The 20,752-nt window shown below is 36.5% G+C and overlaps 1 protein-coding gene across 1 annotated transcript in view; it reads left to right on the top strand.

The window, feature by feature from the left end:
- The first annotated feature begins 3,210 nt into the window (after nucleotides 1–3,210).
- The window catches only part of LOC132325728 (adhesion G protein-coupled receptor B3-like), a 155,369-nt gene continuing 137,827 nt past the window's right edge, over nucleotides 3,211–20,752 (top strand). Inside the window, exons 1-4 of the mRNA XM_059843306.1 lie at nucleotides 3,211–3,475; nucleotides 4,357–4,521; nucleotides 11,178–11,279; nucleotides 11,841–11,947. Coding sequence (XP_059699289.1) covers nucleotides 3,211–3,475; nucleotides 4,357–4,521; nucleotides 11,178–11,279; nucleotides 11,841–11,947 — 639 coding nt within the window. The remainder of the gene's footprint in view (nucleotides 3,476–4,356; nucleotides 4,522–11,177; nucleotides 11,280–11,840; nucleotides 11,948–20,752) is intronic.

Raw genomic sequence — 20,752 nt, 5'->3', positions numbered from 1 at the left:
CATCTTGTGTAAAACAGTCAAAGAAGAGAAACTGTGATAGTGAGATTAGTTTAAATATTAGAGAAAATGTTTCAAAGTATATTTTTAGATATACTTTAGAGAAAAGATGATTAAATTAAAATCAACTAAGCTTTAAAAGTATGTGTTTTCCAATGATAAAGCTTACCTATGAACCTGATTTTCTGGAAGGTGGCAAAATAACTCCTATTTAAAATGCTGATCTTGTTTATTTTTAAATCCTTTTGTTATTTGTGTGTCTGTTTCTGGTTAAAATCTGTATGGTTTGTTGCAGTACATGGCGTTTGGGAGGAATGGTCACCTTGGAGTTTGTGTTCATTCACATGTGGTCGAGGCCAAAGAACTAGGACAAGGTCATGTATACCTCCCCAGTATGGGGGAAGATCATGTGATGGACCTGAAACACAGCACAAACCTTGCAATATTGCACTCTGCCCTGGTGAGCTCATACAGCAACTCTCTGCTTTGTTACAGTGCGTTTAATGTGGGTTGTTTGTGGTTTCTTTTATAGCCCTTTGCGCATAGGAAAAAAAAAACATTATCCAAAGTTTCTAGCTTGAGTAAAGTTGTTTATAATTCTGACTGTAATGGTTAAAGTGTATAGTCAGGTAACTGTTCAAGACAGATGCAAACAATATTTAGTTTCTTTGAGGTACTCTTTCTGTAGGGCACAGTATATTGTGTAGGAAGTCTTGATTCAGGATGGGTCTCAGAGAGCCAAAAGGCTAACAACTTCATGAGTGGCTGAGAGACATTCAGAGGTCACATAGTTTGTGTCCCCCATATCTGTACAAATTACAGAATGCAAAATACAGTTTACAAATTACAGTTTGCTTAGAGGTTCACTGTAATTATTTATTCAGCCTACGACAAACATATTTGTGAAACCAAAATCTTTACATTGCTAATTTATCCAAATTGGATATTGTTTACATGTGTACAGACAGAAAGGCTCACACAAGCTAGGGCATTATTTGAATACTCATTAAGTCCTTGTAGAACAGATTTAGGTGCCTCATTTCTGGTAGTCATGTGCGAAAACAATTTCAAAAAATTGCCACTAACCAAATAAACAATGCATGGGCTTCACGTTAAACTGTCCATTTACTAAAATTAAAGATTACTAAAAAAAGTGTTCTTTGAAAATTGATTTTCAACTTTTTGTCTTCAGATTGTGATTAATCTAGACCAACTTTTTCAAAATGCATGTATACATATAATGCATCTAGTTCGCTTCAATATTGGGAAGAAACACAAAAGATATTTATTTAGTCTGTCAAAAAAATTATTTGAGAACTCTGGATTTTGAACTATCATTTGTAACTCCATGACTTTTAGAGGCATTTCTATACTGTTACATTTAAAAGTAGCACTTTAAGTCTTTGCTCAATATTAAGATTTGCTGCAATTTGCATTTTCAATTTATTAAGGGAATCTTCATGTGGATTCTCTATTTTTAAAGGGTAGTTCTGAATTAGAAAACTCACATGCTCTTTTCTCCTAAAGATAAATATGAGAGATGTATGAAATATATATGAGAAGCCACAGAATGAGTTTTCTCCAAAGGCGGTATAATAATTGATTTCATCTTTCCTATCCTAAATAATACTATATAGCAACGAATAAAACTGAAGAGGGTACATTGAAATGTAATTTCCATAATGTTTTCCTCTTCACATAAACCTTTTATGATTAATGAGTGGAACTACCATCCATGTTTGGAAAGATTTCCATTTTCTTCTGAATAAATTATCAGGGCTCAGCTTCATAGCTTCAGAGGTATCTGCATTGAGAAGTGCTTCACAACCAGGCATTACACGGAATATTTAATGCAGAACTTCAGGGAGAAGCCTCGGAAAATCTCTTCCTGTAATTCACTGGTGCTGAGATCCTGGGCCCAGGATATGGATAGCGTCTTCGAAATGTTCTGCTGTTAATGTCTGACATTAGCAAAATAGTTTGCCTCCATTATTCACTCAACAGTGACACACCCATACAGAACAGTATGTTTAATCACTAACTTTAAGATTCTTCTTTCTATTTTAGATATTAACACCATCAGCTTAGGGAGCTGCTATTCCAACTCCCCTTTAGAAGAATCCTGAAAACAGGGTTTGGCAAGTGCACCAAGTGAAATTCCTTGTTTGGAGTAGTGGTGCTTATATAGCACTAGTAGTTATAGAACCAGGTTTTCAAGGACAAGTATTAATCAAAATTATATTAAAACCTACATTTTGAGATTATATTTAACTGCAGGGGCAATGAGGAACTGATGATTGCCACAATCTCTATGAATGCAGGATCCTGAATTAGCACAATTAGTCATAACACATTTCATAATGCTTGCCTGTTTTTAAACATACAGCCTAGTCCTATTATTATCGACCATATAATTTTTAACTTGTATGGAAGCATAATTGCTTTATGTTTTTTCATTACCTTGGGTTTTAGTATTTTCATTTACCTCAAGAAGCTTTCTGATATACAAAATTATTAATAACAGTCATTAACCTTTACTCAGGAGAATATTCATCCAAACTCAAGTGCATGGGCTAATACAAATTACTAAATACAGAGCCATTTCCACCATTTTCATTTTGTTTAGACATTTAACTTGTCAAATTCAGAAAGAAGATTATGCAATATGCAAACACAACAGCAGATCTGATAAGGAAGCAAGGAAGGCAGGCAGTTTCTGTCCTGCTACATTTTATCTCAAAAGAATGTTGAAGAACTGGGATCATTTCCCTCACAGGGAGGATGAATGATAAAAATATATTCAGCATTGGGAATAGAGAGACGAGAGACTGTATGTGAGGCCAAGTGGTAACTCCCGTTTTCCTTTTCCTGTTCAACTAAAGACATCTAGGTTCACCATCAGGACCAATAACGTTATAATCTGACCTATCTGAACTGTCACTGCAGCTCTTACAAATCACTTCAGAGGGCTTAGGGTTTATTTACATGATACAAGAAAGGCTCTCACTTTTGCCTAAGAAGACCAGTCTTTTTTATAAAGTCTTGTTTTTTAATAAGACCCCTCAAACATTATGCGACTGAAATAATTTTTTATCCTTTTTTACATCAGTGTACAATTAGAGGAGATGGGACGCTCTTTACTTGAAGAGAAAGGAAAACAGTTTTATATTAGTTTTAAGCAGCTCATAACCTTGGTTTCTGTATTTGATTGCCATGAGAAGCCAGGCTGGGCCCAGCCCGAGGGGCTGCGGTCACCGGCCCGGCTCCGGCGGTAACTCTGCTGTGTCCATCTCTTTTGTGGCCGCGGCGGCAGTGGACGGACAGTGGCAGGAGTGGAGCTCGTGGAGCCAGTGCTCGGTGACCTGCTCCAATGGCACCCAGCAGCGAAGCAGGCAGTGCACGGCGGCGGCTCACGGCGGCTCCGAGTGCAGAGGGCCCTGGGCCGAGAGCCGGGAGTGCTACAACCCCGAGTGCACCGGTGAGTAGAGAGCGGCTCTGGCGCCGGGCGGGCACCGCGGCCTGCCCCGGCTGCGGCTCCACGCTGGAGCGGGGCCTGCAGGGCCTCCCCTCAGGGCTGCAAGGGACAGAGCAGCTGCTGGAACAAAAGTCACAGACTACAGCACACGAAGTTTCGTGTCAACATAAGAGTAAGAACTTTTCTACATTGAGGGTGGCAGAGCACTGAACTGGCTGCCCAGAGAGGCTGTGCAGTGTCCCTCTCTGGAGACATTCAAAACCCACCTGGAGGTGTTCCTGTGTCACTTGCTCCAGGTCACCCTGTCTTGCCAGGGGGTTTGGACTGCACGGTCTCCAGAGGTCCCTTCCAACCCTTACAGTTCTGTGATTCAGTGAGTCCTGAGACCTCATTCTGATTTACTTGATGATGAAAAAACCTGAAGAATGTGCCCTGAAAGGCTGCATGAAGGCTGCACATCAACCTTTTGGTTTTATTGCTCTTTGAAGGACATTCAGCAGTTTTAGGCAGATATTTTTGAAGCCTAAAGAACTTAAGTTTTTCATGAACCTAAAAAGTAAATATATATGAACTGATTCCCTTTTGGGCTGAGACTTCTTCATGGTCCCCTGACAGTACAAAAGCAGCCTTTCAGGTTGTGCAGATTCTATATGGACTTACCTTTAAGCCTCATTTGAGGCTTTACATATGAGAACATGTAAAATCAAGATCTTAAAATATTGCACACAAAAATTTTTTTATTAGTTTCTTTTAAGGGTACCTAGGCATATTGTAAATGTGTATTGTTACTGTACAACAGCACTGTACAAATCAATTTTAGAAAAGAGTAATTCTCCATTATGACTGTCATCATATCACCACTGTAATTATATTTTTCCAAACAGCAAATGGCCAGTGGAACCAGTGGGGCCACTGGAGTGGCTGTTCCAAATCCTGTGACGGTGGCTGGGAGAGGCGGATAAGGATCTGTCAAGGCGCTGCTGTGACTGGGCAGCAGTGTGAAGGAACCGGAGAGGAAGTTAGACGGTGCAGTGAGCAGAGGTGTCCTGGTGAGATAAAAATACAATTGCTGTTATTATTTACACCACAATAGGGCTTACCTAATGGGCATCTTTAGGAAAAACAAGATCAATGTATGTAGAGCAATAGCCATAAGGAGCCGTATCTGGCCTTGCTTTAGACAAGTCACTGCTGGTTTTCTCAGTAGATTTCTCTTTATGCAGATAAGTGCAAATGAGCCCTATTAGACATATGAGCAATGCATCAAGTTTTGAGCAAAGCAAAATACCATAGCAAAAACAGTTATAAAAAAATACTTGATTGCCTAGGAATGCCTATAGTATTTGCAGCAGGAACAATTTGCTACAGAATATCTCTTTAGTGCCCTGTATCTGAAAATATCAGGGCTGGTTTTGTTATCTGGAATTCCTTTTATCCAGTGCACAAGTGACATCTCTAATACATTTGGGGTAAATTCCATTGCAGTAAAAATAAGAGATAAAGTGAGCCTTACCATAGTGTAGAGAGTGAATGAATGAATATGTGATCCACATTTTATAAAAGGGAAAGTAATTGAAAGATGCATCTTTCTATTATTAAGCATTAATATAATGCCTAAATATTACCTTTTCAATATAATGCTTTGTATCACTCTTTACTTTGCCCTACCAACAGATTTAAGTCTTTTCCACTAAAATCTAACCAAAGTGTACTTTTGAGCTTCTTCAAAGATTATGAATAAAGAAGAATATCTGGTGAATCAGATAGTATTTATCATATACACATTGTCCTAAAGTAAAAGAATGTATTGTTGGACAGGTGAAAGATTAAAAAAAAAAAGTACTTAGTTAGTAGAGTAGGATGTTTAAGCCATCCACTTGGGAAATTGTGTAATCTGAACTGCAAGCCAGGAAGCAGCAAAAAATCGATCTAGCAATCTGACTTCTGGACATTTTTGCTGGCTGTGTTCTCTGGTGGTCAGAGGAGGACTTAAATGGCAGGGATGCTTTAGGTCAGGAAATGAGAAATTTATCAGATGTGAATTTTGTGTTATCAAGCCCATATTTTTCATAGGCAGCCTATTGATCCCTTGACAGACATCAAGGGACAGTTTTCAAGGTACTTGCAGTACAGTGGAACAATTAGTCTCATTGCATTCAAAGAACAACAAAAAGAGTATTTCTAGTTAGAAAGTTATAACACTATACTGTAGAAGCTAACTGAATTTACCTTGCTTTTTAAATGATCTCTTTAATTTTAATAAAAATCTCATCATTTGGAAAGCAGTACAAAATAGTATTTGCATTGGATTCCTAAGCAAACTAATTTCCATAGGTAATGCAGTCTTTTTCTATAAAGCACAACACTAATAGAAGATTAATATGAATCTTCTCAATAAGCAGTCAGATGAACTAGATGCTGCTTATAAAACCATTCTTGAAATAATTTGCATTTGTATATTTAAAAGTAAAACCATACTGCTGCAGTCCAATTTTCAAAGGTTGCCACCTGCTGTTAATAAAATATTTTACAGATGTATTTACAAGTCAAATGCACACAGAGCTTAATTTGCCATTTGGTGAATTTATTTATTTACTTGATTAATTTCAGATTAGATTTAGTGTGCTTATAGAAACTCTAACCTAAAGCACCTTTTAACAAGCTATGCTTGTGCAGACTATTAGACATGAATTACAGATTTATTTGCCTCTAGACTGACATTTACTGAAGAGTCACAGATTTAAATGTAGAGATAATTTACCAAAATTTTATGAATACAAATTAAATTTTATATATACAAATTACATTCTGTAAACAATAAGTAGAACTGGAAGGTACTATGCAGAGTTGTTTGAAGTATAAGGAAATTTCATTATTTGTATGCATTTCTTCCTAGCCCTGAAATAGCTCAGAAAAGCTATTTTTGTCTCACTGGTTTCTTGATCTATGTAAGCCGCTGAAAAATGTGAGAAACTAAAATGTTGGTCCTTCTTGTTGTATTAGCATTGTTTTGCATAAAACAAGATCCTCAGGTTTGTAGAACCATGTAATATTTTTGTTAAGGGTATGAAGCTGCACCTGCTTGTATCACCCAGAGCTCTACAGACTTAAAAAAAGTTAAATTATAGCTGCTTTAAATTGTGTGAGCAAAAGGCAAGTAAAGCCTTTTTCTGTTATAGTGACTGATGTTAATAAGATGCTTTGCAAGCAGTGATAACTGAAAATGTTGCCTGGACATTCTGTAGTTTGAGCTCTGCATTATCTAAGTATTATACAAAATTTTCTTCGTAGTTTCTCAGTGCTTCCCTTCAAGTGGCTGGGGCATGAACTGAGTTACTTTCAGCAGCATTAAGAGAGGCAGACTTAGAAGTGCTATCTGTGAGGTGAGGGTGCAAAGCAACACAGAGTCCCAAGGCAGGTGCAAGGGAGAGCTGCTTTATTAAAAAAACCTGGCCTTTTTAAGCAATTAGCCAGTTATCAGCTACATAGATGAAAATCATAACAAATATAATTCAACCAACCACCATACACCACGATGTGAATGCACGATGGTTACATAACTTGTTTTTCTACCTCTAATTCAGCTGAGTCACTTTCCCATAGTCCTTTTCTGCTTAGCCAAAGTAGCAGGCCTGAGCCATGATTTTACATGGCTTTCACTTTGTAAGGTTTTACCTATATGCAACAGCTATCTGAAAATTGGTTTCTCAAGAAAGCTTGGTTTCTGAACAAATTTTGTGCATCTTTCTTTGTGATTTGTTTGTATTCACAGCCATAAATTTTAAAACTGTTGTTTTTTCCTTCCATTGCAATAATCTAGGAATGAAAAACAAAGATCTGAAGATATTTTGGGTTCAGTTATTGCTGCTTTGTTGCATCCCAAATGTCTTTAAGTTAAACCTCACTCCTAGTAGGTCACCACTACTCTGTATTCAAAAGATTTTTCTGTGAAGGATAACTTCAGAAAATCGGGAACAAATCAGAGGAAGTAAAAAAAAATGCTTCTGTATTTGGTAAACAGGTAGTCACTCAGGAGTCACAGCAGAAAACTTACACGAGATGAATGAACAATATGTCTGTCCCATAAGAATAATGGAGACAGCTAGATAACAAAAGAAAATGCATCTGATAGGAAGTTGCATGGCAAGATGATCAGAAACTTGTAGAAGAATTTATAAGAGAAATAAGGCAATTTCCACCAAATGTGTCAGTAAAAATTAAAAGATGGGAGAGTCAAAACCAAAGTGCAGCACTATACAGGGTAGAAGACTTCTATAAATTTATTTTTATAAAAATAGGACTGTGTTCTTATGACAGCCAGAAGAATGTATCATGGGTTTTTTTTTTTTTTTATACAGTATTGATTTTCATAAATACCTAATTTCTTAATAGCTAAATCTATATTAACTCTATACATGTTTCCCATATTAATACTTAACCTGGTTTTTACTCAAAAAAGATTCTCAGCATTTTTCTTATAAGCATATTTTCAGTAGTATGAAGCCTAATATGGGAGCACTTTAGACCAAAGTATAACTGAAAACAGTGCTAGACTATCTTATTAGGTAACAGAAAGACAAGACTGCCCAACAGCCAAAGACTGGCTAATGATTTCCCACCGATGATAGAAGTTTTTTTCACAGAAGTATTAAATAGATAAGATAGAATAGGAGAAGGGAGAAGATTCAAATAATTCAAATGATACTCAGCTAAATAATAAAATAAAAGCTTTGTGGAGGTTTTTCTTTTTTTTTTTTTTGTCTCTGATCACAACACTATTCTATGAGACATCAGAAAGCTTTCTTCCTATTGCCTTTGTTTATGATAACTTTGCCTGGGGCATTGAATTAGGATTCAGGAGAGGAGCTGTAGTTCTACCATCATTTGAGCTACTGTGTGCTGTAGGCTAACTTGTCTCACCCTTTCGTTATCCTCTCCCATATTTGTTATCTGCCCGTGTAGATGGTAGACTCTGTGAGGCTGCATGTGTCTCTTGCTTTGTGTGCTCTGCTGAGCTTCCACAGATCCCAGTTGGGTTCATTGCCTCTAGGAGATGCATGTCTTCTCTCCAATAATGTCAAAAGAAGACTTTGCTTCTAGACCATTGACTTTGTTGAATATTTGTGCTTAGGTGGGATGAATTCAGGCCTATCATTACAGGGGTGTAACGTGGTACATCTGAGTGCATGCTCTGTGTGGGAAGATGCTGGTGATTCACATCAAGAGTGAAAGAGGCCTGCCTTTTATTTGCCAATGATAGCAAATTTTACCTCAGTATTTGCTATTTGCTTCTAAATTCTAGTAGTTCTCTGTGATTTTGTACAGCAAACTCATATTTATCTGTGGGTGTGTTATGAATTAATTGTGCCATAGTTACAGAAATACTTGAACTGGTTCTGAGGATCAACAAGGCTTTTTAACTCAGATATAGTACCACTCCAGTGTGCCAATAATGCCTCCATGAGCGACATGGGTTGCAGCCTCACAGATGCTTTAATGTGGGTGAATGCCTGATGAGTAATCTCTGCCAGATAGGTTTTAGCTTCGGGAAGAAGGAGTTTGTTTTTATCTGCAGCATTCCTTGATCCTTGTATGAGGCATTAAAAGGCCAAGAGTCAGCCAGAGCAGGAAAAGACCTTTGCCTGGGCTAAACAAAACTTCTTCCAAGTTCCAGCAGCTCCTCGCACCCCTCTTTCCTGATGACTCTAGGTCTTGGGAGTGCCTTTTACTTTTGAACACAACAAAGTGCACTGCTTATCTCCAGCACTAGGTTTAAGTTTCAATATAATCTTGAGTTCTGAAAACTTTAATTCAAAAGCACACTAGTACCCTTCCAAATAGATGGGAAATCTCTGATATTACCTGAGGCTTGCTAATGTGAAAGAGAAAATATGGTGTATTGAAGCGGGCATAGAGATGCATGTATATATATTTTTTTAAAGCAAAAAAACTCCTATGTAACATTTAGTAAGTGGAGAGAAGAGTTTTGGTTCTGAGAATCAGCACCTAAAGAGCTGATTAGTGAACACAACACATTTGAAATGGCCACAGCTGCATAACAAATATAGTTCTCACAGAGCTATAAGCTCTAGCAAATTTATGTAATTTATAATATAACCTCCTTATTATGTTAATTTACGCTCCTCAAAACAGAACATTTCTTTTGTTTATAAGGTCATAATAGAATGGTAATTGCTTTTGCTTATGTCACCAGATGGCTTATGTTTATCAAAATCTGTTTTTTCCCAGTGTATCACTGTCCTGATGCATTCACTCTGTTGGCATATCTGAAGCAGGGCTAGTATTCTAGATTATGAATTTAACTGACTTTCTTTGGGTTTGCCATTAATGGATCTCTTGCGTTTTATGCAGCACCAACTGTCTTGATTTACGATTCAGGAATGCTGATGGTGAGGCAAATTTAGCAAGCAATTTTTCTGCCCAACTGTGATTCATATTAGTATTACTGAGCCATCTGCTAGGTATTCTTTGTCCTCTACTAAGAGAGGGTACAGCTTTGTGCAAAAGTCTACTCAGTTCCCTTGCTCACACTTCCGTCAGCAGAAGTACAAAACAGGGAAGATGGACGATTTTATGGGTTAGATAATGGGATGGGCAAAATCTGTAGTCTGTTCCTGCCTCAGCTAGAGATTTCCCATGCAACCATGAGTGAATCATTGAATTGCTTTCTGCCTTATCACACCATCTGCTAGAATGAATTTCTTTTCTCTTTTCTTTTTTCCTGTTTTCTAACCACTTTGCTGTAATACAGCAGGGTTACTTTTTTTTTTTTCTGGAAATACATTCAATAATAAACAATTCCTGATTATCTCTGCTGAACTTGGAGTGAATTAGATTTCATTAAGTAACATGTCAGGCAAGGATGTGAGTTATGAGATGACTACAGCCAGATGTTTTCTGTGCTAATCTAATTTACTTAAAAATCATAAACTGGAATATACAGTAACGTACAAAGAGCAAGAGGAATCTGCTGTTGTGACCATGGGAAAATAAAACATGAAGCTTTTGCTGAAGTTTATTTTTCCCCATGCAGTTCTGTTAGTACAAAACTGTGACAGTATTTTTCCCTTTAAATGGTATTGCAAAAACCAGTAAAAGGTTATTTTGCTTTATAGACATTCAGTCCCACATTATTGACTATACTTTCTTAATTACCAGCTTGTATACTGAAACACATTTCAAAGAAATAGCCTGGTTTTATAATATCCTTCAGAATACACAATTCTCATTTAGCACCTTCAGAGCATTTAATGTTTCAACTGTCTTTTCAGGACTGATTCTTTTGCATAAAGATTCAGTTTTAGAAAAATCTTTACAAATTTTAGTTTAAGATTAGCATTATAATTTATCACAGTTTAAGTCTCATCATCTTCTGATAGTTTCTTAGTGTTACTGATGAAAATAGAGCAACAAGGAAAGAGTCAAACCTGGTAACATTGTAACTACAACCTAAAAGTTCTTGCTTGCTGGAGAGACTAAATCCATGGGTTATGTGAAATAAAGACTGTTACAAAGACAGATATGCAAAATTTCAGGCTTCTCATTTTTTTACTTCAAATCTAAAATTAACCCAAGTTATGTTAACATATACATCTCAGGAAAAATCAGGATGAAACGGAACACTTCTTTTTCTGATATAAAATATGTTAATGTTTCTATTTACATTCTCATTTGTAAATGACAGCGCCTTATGAAATATGTCCTGAAGACTATTTGATGTCAATGGTGTGGAAAAGGACCCCAGCTGGGGACATGGCATTCAATCGATGTCCTCTCAATGCCACAGGTACAGTACTACTTGGAAATCTTATGATGATAAAAAAAGGGGAGAAATATTTTGCTTTGTGTCTTAGATAAACTATTACTAGACTGATATGAATATGCATTTATAGGAATATATCTGTATAAACATCACATATTGACTTATGCATATGCATGCAAATGTACACATGTACATATGATGTCTCTTACAGCTTACATGCATGGGTCTGTGATATATGTACATTTATCTGTATATATACATATGTATACACATACGTGTGAGCATTATAGCCACAAAGAAAAAGCTGACAAGAAATCAATTTGCCTGGATCTATCAGGCAAAGTGATGAAAATGAAGGAGAACATAAAAATCTTTTTAATTAAGGAAACACTGCTAAAAACCAATCAAGTAAACATTGAAATGTGTTTCAGGATCTTATACTACTCTCTATATACCGACGATCATTGCATGAAATTGTTTCTCTGCGTGTCTTTAAAATACCATGGAATATAGATTAAATAAGGTTTATTCTTTCCAGTTGCTCTCAGTTATGTAAATATTTTCTGTCTCTTTTGTGTCTTACAGGCACCACTAGCAGACGCTGCTCTCTCAGTGTTCATGGAGTGGCCTTTTGGGAACAACCAAGCTTTGCTAGATGCATATCAAACGAGTACAGACACTTGCAGCATTCAGTAGGTGCAAAGTCAGCTTTAATACTTGCTCTGTTTATTCATTACTAATCATTGGCGTAAAAAAGAAACTTACTTATTTACTCTCAGGTTTCTGTTAAGCAATACCAAGAGGAAAACAGATCTGAGAAAGATTAATTTATGTTAATGGATATTATTTTGATCTTGTACAATGCTGTTGTTTGTGAAATAGGCCTTGTTTTACTGTAGAAGTGGAAAAATGAATCAGATTCACTTCTTTCATGTCCGCTGTGGGAAATTTTTGTAGGGGCCAGAGGCAAGACATATTTCAGATTATTAGAAAATGAGATGTGAATAAAGGAGATTTACTGGAAGAGCAGCTTGCTGAGAATTCTGTAATACTGTATATTCTTTAATTGCAGAGTAAGAAGCCAGGAATGTTACTTTTTGCTCCCAAATTTAGAACTTCACATTTGAATGTAACAAAAGGAAATGATTATAGGGTAAATCTATCGCAGTGTCTTGGAAAAGGTAAAGTAGATGTGGATGAAGAAATACTATGTGAGTTTTTTTCAAAAAGCCTAACAAAAAGTTTCTTTGCAAAGCATAGGCATTATACAATTATGCACTGCCTAAACATGTTTATATGGATAGATGTAATACATAATGTATATTGCTTTATAAATGTGTTACCATGATATGTTAGGTATATTAGTTACCCTCTATGTCCCTAGCTGAAGCATTCAGCCAGGTTAATACTGTAGTGGGAAATGAGCCTTTGAAGAATCTCATGGACAATGGGTTTTCCCTGCATGATATATTCTACTGACATTCTTATTACTCTGCATCCTTTTCCAAAGGCCACTGCTCCGTTTATCATTCAGCAGCAGCACACTAATACAGCTCTGTGCTTCATAACTTCCCAACTTCTCAACCAAGTGCAACACTTCTGTAGCATGTTTAAAATTCTTTGGTGGCTTGAAAAGCAGTAGCCTGGCTGCCGTTCCTCAAATCTGGATTGCTCCTTAGAGGAGATTTTGATTAATTCCTTTGAGCTGCATTTCTTTTTTTTAGACCAAATTTATTTGAGGCCCAGGATTCAGTTTTAGGGTAGGCCAAAGCAAGAATTATTTTTAAGAGAGGACAGAATAGATTCTCAAAGGAATTTTCCCAACTACACAGAAGTTTCTATTTACACAGCTGCCTGCACGTTTATCTCTTCGTGTTCATGCTCAAAAAACACATTAAGTTGGCTATAACATTTTTTCATTTAATAATTTCAGTATTTTATTCTGTTGCAACAATTTAATTTGTTAGCTCTGTGCTAGTTTGCGGCTCAAAAACTATGCTAAATGCTGTTTCATGCTGTTTCAGTGGTATGACTTACCTGGCTTTGGTAGGCACTGGTGATTTTTCAAGAACTTCAAGTCTGACTTGTTGAACAAAAGATATTTCTAACCTAGAGCAGATTTATCTTTTTTTTTAATTTCCTTTTTTGAAATATTATTAAAAGTAAATTACACTGTGAAATATTCTTTCTGCCAAAGAACATTTAAAAATTGGTAATGCTTGTTTAAAATTACAGAAGCACCTAAACATATCTTTTTGCTGCACAAAATTTAAGCCTTGCTCATGTGCATACAAATTAAAGTGGACTTCTTTTACACTTGGGAACTGTTCACAAGGAAAATTGGTCTGACTTACATCTTTCTGCTTCTCAAAGTGAACAACGCAGCATATTTAAAGAATCAGAGAAAATAAAGGTAAAGACCTATAAGGTCATTGCCCTGCAAGTGTAGGCTTGTCTCCCCACGATACATATGTCAGTTCCATAAATCCCTGAAAATAGGGCTTTATAAGGAAGCTGCTGACAGACGGTGTTGCTATAATAAATATGTGTGCTTATGAAAGCATGTATGAGTTGTCTCAGAGTGCTTAACTTACCAATAAAGTTATTTTACCAATGCAGACCAGGAATAGAGTGGGGTATCACTCAGTTCTCTGAATGTTTTTATAAAATCTGAGCTGAATCTCTTTCATTTATTATCTGAAATAGATAAAAGAAAATCAGATGCACAGTTCTCAAAAAATGATGTTCCTGAAGCTGATATAAAGCAGTTGATATCCATAAATTCAATATTTAATACATTAAAGCATAGAATGCAGACAAGTCCCTGTCTTTATGCCCTCCAATCAAGCTGCATATGATCTAGAACCAGAAACCACGTAGTAGAATTCACATGATGCTATACCTAAGAAAATATTATCTGAAGAAAAGTGTTTGGTATAATGGGAGCCAGAGGAGATTTCTGTGGCCATAGACCCTGCTAACCTGGCTACACATGTGCTGAACTGGAAGCTTAGAGTTGTACTAGTAAATGAACTTAAGCTTAAAAGCCATCCTTGTAGTCATCTGCACAGTTTAACTGTGTATGCCAGTTCAGACCATACCAGTGAGAACTCTCCCAAACAATGCCTACCATCCTTTAGAGGATAGCATAGCAGAGAGGCCATTGTCAGCAGGCAATAAAAACATGATTTTCTGGGACACAGGAGGGATAGAGAGTTTAATGTGAGGAAACCACAATTCTTCGCTATATATAGTGTAGAATTTTACCACATAACCACAGGTGATAGACCCCTGAAGACTGTTTCCTTACTGTATGTAACTACTGTAGATTCACTGCCTCACGCACAAAGCTTCTTGTATTTTTACTGTTTTCTCTATTACTCAGCCAGAATTGACATGGGACAAATTTCAACCCTTAATAAGCAGTATTAGAGAAGCTGAAACCCAGTTAGTGCTGTGTGTTCTTCAGGTTGACTCAAGACTTGTACTGTGACCAACATGGTAGCTCTGTAAATCATGCTAGAATGGCACCATATTTTAATCTTAAAATCCATTTGAAAGTCTATTTGTAAAGATGGAGAGTCATTAAAGCTAAAAATACACCCATAATGCTAAAGATAATATACTTTGCTCGTAATCCCCAGCACCATGAATAACATGGCTTTTTCCAGTCACTTACAGAATGTGCCAGGCAGAATTACTGCCTCTACTGCATGCCCTGGCACTTCAGATGTAGGTTATGGCACCTCAGAGGAAAATGGGATTGTCTGGACTCGTGGACCACTTTTTGATACATATATCAATATTATGCTTAATATTCTATTGCAACAGTTTCAGATTAATTCCCAGTCTTAAAATAATATATCTCCACAACATGTTTTTGAGATGAGTCTGTACTACATATGCATTTTTTGTTGATGGAGAGCTGAGACCACTTAAGCAGGAAAATTATCTCAAGTCTTCTGAATTAGTGCTTAGCCACTCTTCTTAATGTTCCTACATGTCCATGGGGCAACTCAGAAAATTCCTGGCATAGAAAAAAATATTACAAACACAAAGCTTCTAAAGAGATTATGCACTTGAACATGATGAAATAGTACAGGGGTATGGTTTGACTTGTGGAGATCAACACTCAGTTTATGACTTACAAGGGCACCGTGTCCTACAGAATAGGAGTTTGAGAAAAAGCAGTATAAGAGAATCATGAATGTCAGCTGTGTTACAAATGTACAGCCTGTACTTCTCTTAGTTTATTTTACCTTGTGCACTGTGGTACAGGTTCCTTTTAAAGGTAGGGATGATAATTAGATCTCTTTGAATAACAGAACCAATTAGTCATGTACAATTTATCCTACATTTGGTACAAGTCAGTCATCAAATACTGTTTGACCAGCTTTTACAGCTGGTTGACTAATAAGAGAATTTATTCACTGAACATATTAAAGGACAAAAATGCCCAAATCCATGAAATAAGCCTTTAGGAAATTATTTGCTTAAGTGTAATAATAATATTTAAAGAACCTAGTTAGGATTATTTCCCCCTAAAGCACTATAAGTGGAAAATTCAGAGTGATAAACAGGTAGACTTTGCCTCCTGGACCTAGAGGATCAAGCAATAACTTGATGAGCAGAAAAAGAAACACCACAGATCATATACCAAATTTTGTTCTGGTTTTCTTACATTGTCCCATTGTGTCTGCAGCTTTGCATTAAGAAAATGTTCTTAGTCAAGCACATTGTCTTGAGTCTGTTACCAGTCATTGTCACTGAGAAGAATGTTTTGCCCAATTATGTGCAATTTTTTAAATGTATTCTTGAGAAAGAGGGGATTATAACAAGAAATTCTTTCAAGTGTCTTTTTTATTGTGGATGGAAATGAAGTAAAGTCATAAGGTTTAATAAACTCTAGTGGCAGAGGATATCCTTTCTTCAGTTCCTTCTGGAAAGTTCTTAATCACATACTGATTACCAGAGTTTGTTAATAGTAAGGAATTTCTTTCCTATCTTTAATTCCATAATAAATTCTCAGAATTTGGAGGATTTTTCCTTCCTGTAGGATAGACATAATTTGGGTTTTTAGGCCATTTTACCAAATCAATTACTTCTATAGCAGAAGTTATGGACCTTGCTGAAGCTTGTTTTCTCTTTCTACCCTTGGTATATAGTTTCATTTTCTGAAAACTGAACTACTTCAGTCTAACTAACGTATTTTAATCTCTTTAAAGTGTATCTGTTGCTAGCTTAATGGACTGTTATATGTAGAAAGGCAAATTAGATGATGATCTAATGACCCAAACTTCATCTGTATAATATTACATAGTATGTTCCTCATTGCTCATTATCTTCTTTTCATCTGGAAGCAGAAAATTATATGCCTAATTATTTCACATAGAATTGTGTACTTTACCCAATACTTGGCTAGTCTGGACTAGTATCTTCTGAGGTGTGGTTTGTGGGTTTGGTTTTTTTTGGATAAATAGGGTAAAATCCTTCCTGAGACTTAAAAATTTATTTGTACTGTGTTTACGAGTGACTGCAGGACCAAGAATAGAATCAGTGATTAGGACCCCACAGACCTACTTCAGATGGTATCTAAGAACAAAAAAATTACTGAAATGCCTCAAATAAGAGTACATTTTCCTTTCGTATCCTCTTGAAGCCTATCGTTTTTGGTATGGTACAAGCAATAAGACTATAAAACAAGACCTCAGAATTGGGAATACCCTACATTATCATGCTTCCAAGAAGCATAAATATAGAATTCTTCATGTATTCTTAATACAGTGTGAGGTTAATAGCCACCTAAATTAGAAAAAAACACAGCAAAATAAACAAAACAAAACTAAACTAAACCAACTGAAACAAGAAACCACTCACCTCACCCCTAACTGTCCAAAATCTAAAAAAGCTGGAAAGAAAAGGCTTGAATGGGGACTAATGAAAAAAGTAAAATGAGGTTCAAATAGTTAGGTGTAGAAGAGCAATGAGATTTCACATTTTATGAGCTTTGTAGGAGTTGAATATTGAAGCTTTTCCGACCATTTTTAATGAAAACCATTAATACATAGATCCTTACCGTGGAACTTTAGAAACTGATTCTGTGAAAATTGAGGAAATACTTGAATACACAGGTGATTTCTTTTTTCTGTTCTGTTATGCACTCAAACTAAGCAATAAGATTTATTGAATTACCCAAAAAAAAAAAGGAAAAAATATTTTGTAAGGGATCGTCTTAAAAAAGTATTAGTAATGCATTATTGTCTTACCATACTGAAATAGCCCTTTTGCCTAAAGTCAGTTTTTCTCTACATGTATTTTGCATGCTCTAATTTGGAAGAGATTTGAACTACACTCATAAATAATGAAGACTAAAGCCTGTTTTCAAGAAACTTTGTTCGTGAAAAACATCTCCAATAGTATCAGAAAATATCAGAAAATCTCAACTAATACAGACCCTCTTTATAAACCTGTATAGCACAGTTTTCTAGCCAAGATGATGAAATTCTGTATTTAGCTGCTGTGATAAAAATAAGGCAGAATTTTAACAGAATCATAGAATGGTTTGGGTTTAAAAGGATCTTAAAAAACATCTAATTCCATTCCCCCTGCCATAGGCAAGGCACATTTCAGAAGATCAGGTCCCTCAAAGCCCAATCCTGCCTGGCCTTGTACACCTCTAGGGACAGGGAATCCACAACTTCTCCAGACATCTTGTTCCAGTGCCTCACCACATTCACAGTAAAGAATTTCTCCCTAATATCTAATCTAAATCTACCCTATTTCAGTTTGAAGGTGTTCCCCCTTGTCCTATCACTACATGTTCTTGTAAAAAGGTACTGAAAGGCTTCTATAAAATCTTCTTAGAGCCTTCTCCCCAGCTGAATAATCCCAATTCTCTCAGCCATTCCTTATAGAGCTGGTGCTCCATCTCTCTGATGATCTCCATAGCCCTTCTCTGGACTCACTCCAACAGATCTATACCCTTCTTATGTTGGGGGTCCCAGAAAATAGTGCCACTTTTAGTGATATAACATCTAATATAATATGCATTCATGCAAAATGGGCTGCTTTTTATCAGAAAGTTGAAAAAGTAAAATATATCTTAACTCTTGGGAGTTAGGAAGTAAAAATCTACATATGAATTACCACATTGATGTCAAAATACTAGCACTTACAAAGGAGCATGGGAACTTATGCAGGTGAATCTTTACATACCAAACTAATAATATGGCCATAAAAATGCATTTCTGCTGCTTCTGCTCATACTATAATTTTGTTTCAACTTTTTCCACAGCAGCGTTATTCACAATTTTGCAAGTGCTTGGCTAAAATATAATTTGATAAAAAGAGCTTTGAGGTGAATAATGATTTGCTCAGCTGCAGCTCATTAGAGATGATTTTGTTTTTCCAAATTACATTACAAGGGCAGCGTATCAGTCTGTCCGTGTACTTCTCACTGAAATGACTGCTGTACTCTGAGGAATGAAAGGCTTCCTACTAAAAAATTTACTGCTCCTTTTTTTTTGCTAGTTTAGTGCTTCATTTCTTTTTATATAGCCATGGAGCAAAACAGCCAGGCTTAGTTTTATAGATTTGAATGCAGAGGCCTCAAAAAACAACATTTTTCTTCTTCCTCAGCCTATACTTATATTGGTATATGCCAGCTATTCCTCTTTGCCTTCACAGATTTTGATAGGCAGGGGTGTCAATATATGATCTGCTTTTCTTTCCTTGATTCCCTTGTAAGACCAGAATCTGCAGCTCTGTTTTGTCATTTCCGTTATCTTGTCTGGAGGATGACAATTTTTTCTCTCATCAGAGAGCAACTGATCTAGAGATTGTACAGGCAACAGTTTTCTCCTGCCTCATTAACATTTTCCCATTCTACCCAGGAGAAGATTAAAACTTTAGGGGAAAAAATCTAGTCACTGTTGACTTGATGGTGAGGGCACTCTACAGCTACCTGAAAGGAGGTCTCTTCTCCCAGGCAACAAGCGACAGGATAAGAGGAAATGACCTCAAGTTGCACCAAGGAAGCTCTAGACTAGATTTTAGGAAAAGTTCTTCCTGGAAAAGATTGCCAAGCCCCAAACCCTGGAGGTATTTAAAATACATATAGGTGTGGCACTTGGGAACATGGTTTAGTGGTGGATTTGGCAGTGCTGAGATAACTGTTGGACTCGATATTAAAAGTCCTTTCCAACCTCAATAATTCTAAATAATAAATAACTCTATGATTCTATGATCTTGTCAACAGATACATGCACCTCAGTCTTAGAGACACTGTACAGTAGGAGAAAACATTTGTCTGCTTTTCTGCACAAGCACATCATAACTTTATTCAAACTGGGGAGTTTCTTTTCTTCCTTTCTGCTTTTGAATATCTGTTTTTTAATAGCCAACCAATCGTACTTATAAAATTAAAAGTCCCCACTATCATTTCAGGGTCCATAATAATTTTTTCCATATCTGGAACATACACATTTACCAAAGATTAATAAGTGCGTTAAATGAAATGTGCTCCTGAGTTTGCTGCTGCTGCTGGTTCTTCTGCAGTAGTGAGCAACTGAGTGTTCCCTGATCACACTGATCTTCCCAACCAACCAACCAACCAACCAACCAACCAACACTGCAGCCACAGATGAACTTCACTGAGGTATGGCCAGAGGTAAAACAGTAGAAAGCCATTTAAGAGCTTGGTAAAGAAAGATTTCATCTAATTTTCCCTTAAAGTCTATCAGAACTGCTATAACCTCCGCTCCAATTGAATGTGGCACTGGCTGCCAGATGACTGCAAGAGTTGGCTTGGCAGCAGGAGACAAAGAAATGGTCACAGCATCTTACACTTACAATTATTCCCTTGCTTTTGTTCACTACTTCATTTATTGCATTCCCCCACCATGTTTTATTAAGTACATGAGGGTCAAAGGATTTTTCTCTTGTCCATTATTTATGCAGCACACCACTGCAGAGATTAGGACTCCCAAATAATGATAATTTCCTTGAAAAAAAACTTCTTGGTTATTCTTGCAAATAAAAGTGAGTGTCATGGAAATTACTGTATGGAAAGCAAAATGGTATAAGTATAGAAATTGGTTATAATCAAATAAGCATTTCAATTTAAGCATTTATCAGAGCTTTATGGTTTAGGGACATATACTGACAAGGATGACCATGTAGCATAAAAAATGAAAGACAGCTCATTTGTGCTACATCCCTTTGTGACCTGTAACCTCAGCCATTCAGTCACTATGGAAAACCAGGAGACTTTACCCCAAGCAATGTTATGTCTGTCATAAAATGAAAACAACCCTCTCAGAGTCCTCATTCTCTTTTTCCTCTCAACTCTTGCTCTTGTCAGGTTGCATTATACATAGATAACACAAATCTTGAAGACATGCCCTCTGGTTAAAAACAGAAACAACAGTAACAACAACAAGATCTCTCACACAAGATGCCAATGTGAGCAGGATTTAATCACAGATAATTGGAATATT

This window comes from Haemorhous mexicanus, chromosome 3, assembly GCF_027477595.1.
Source record: "Haemorhous mexicanus isolate bHaeMex1 chromosome 3, bHaeMex1.pri, whole genome shotgun sequence".
Classification (NCBI taxonomy): domain Eukaryota; kingdom Metazoa; phylum Chordata; class Aves; order Passeriformes; family Fringillidae; genus Haemorhous; species Haemorhous mexicanus.
The sequence above is the reverse complement of the archived record's forward strand: the minus strand, read 5'-3'. Positions and strand labels throughout refer to the sequence as shown.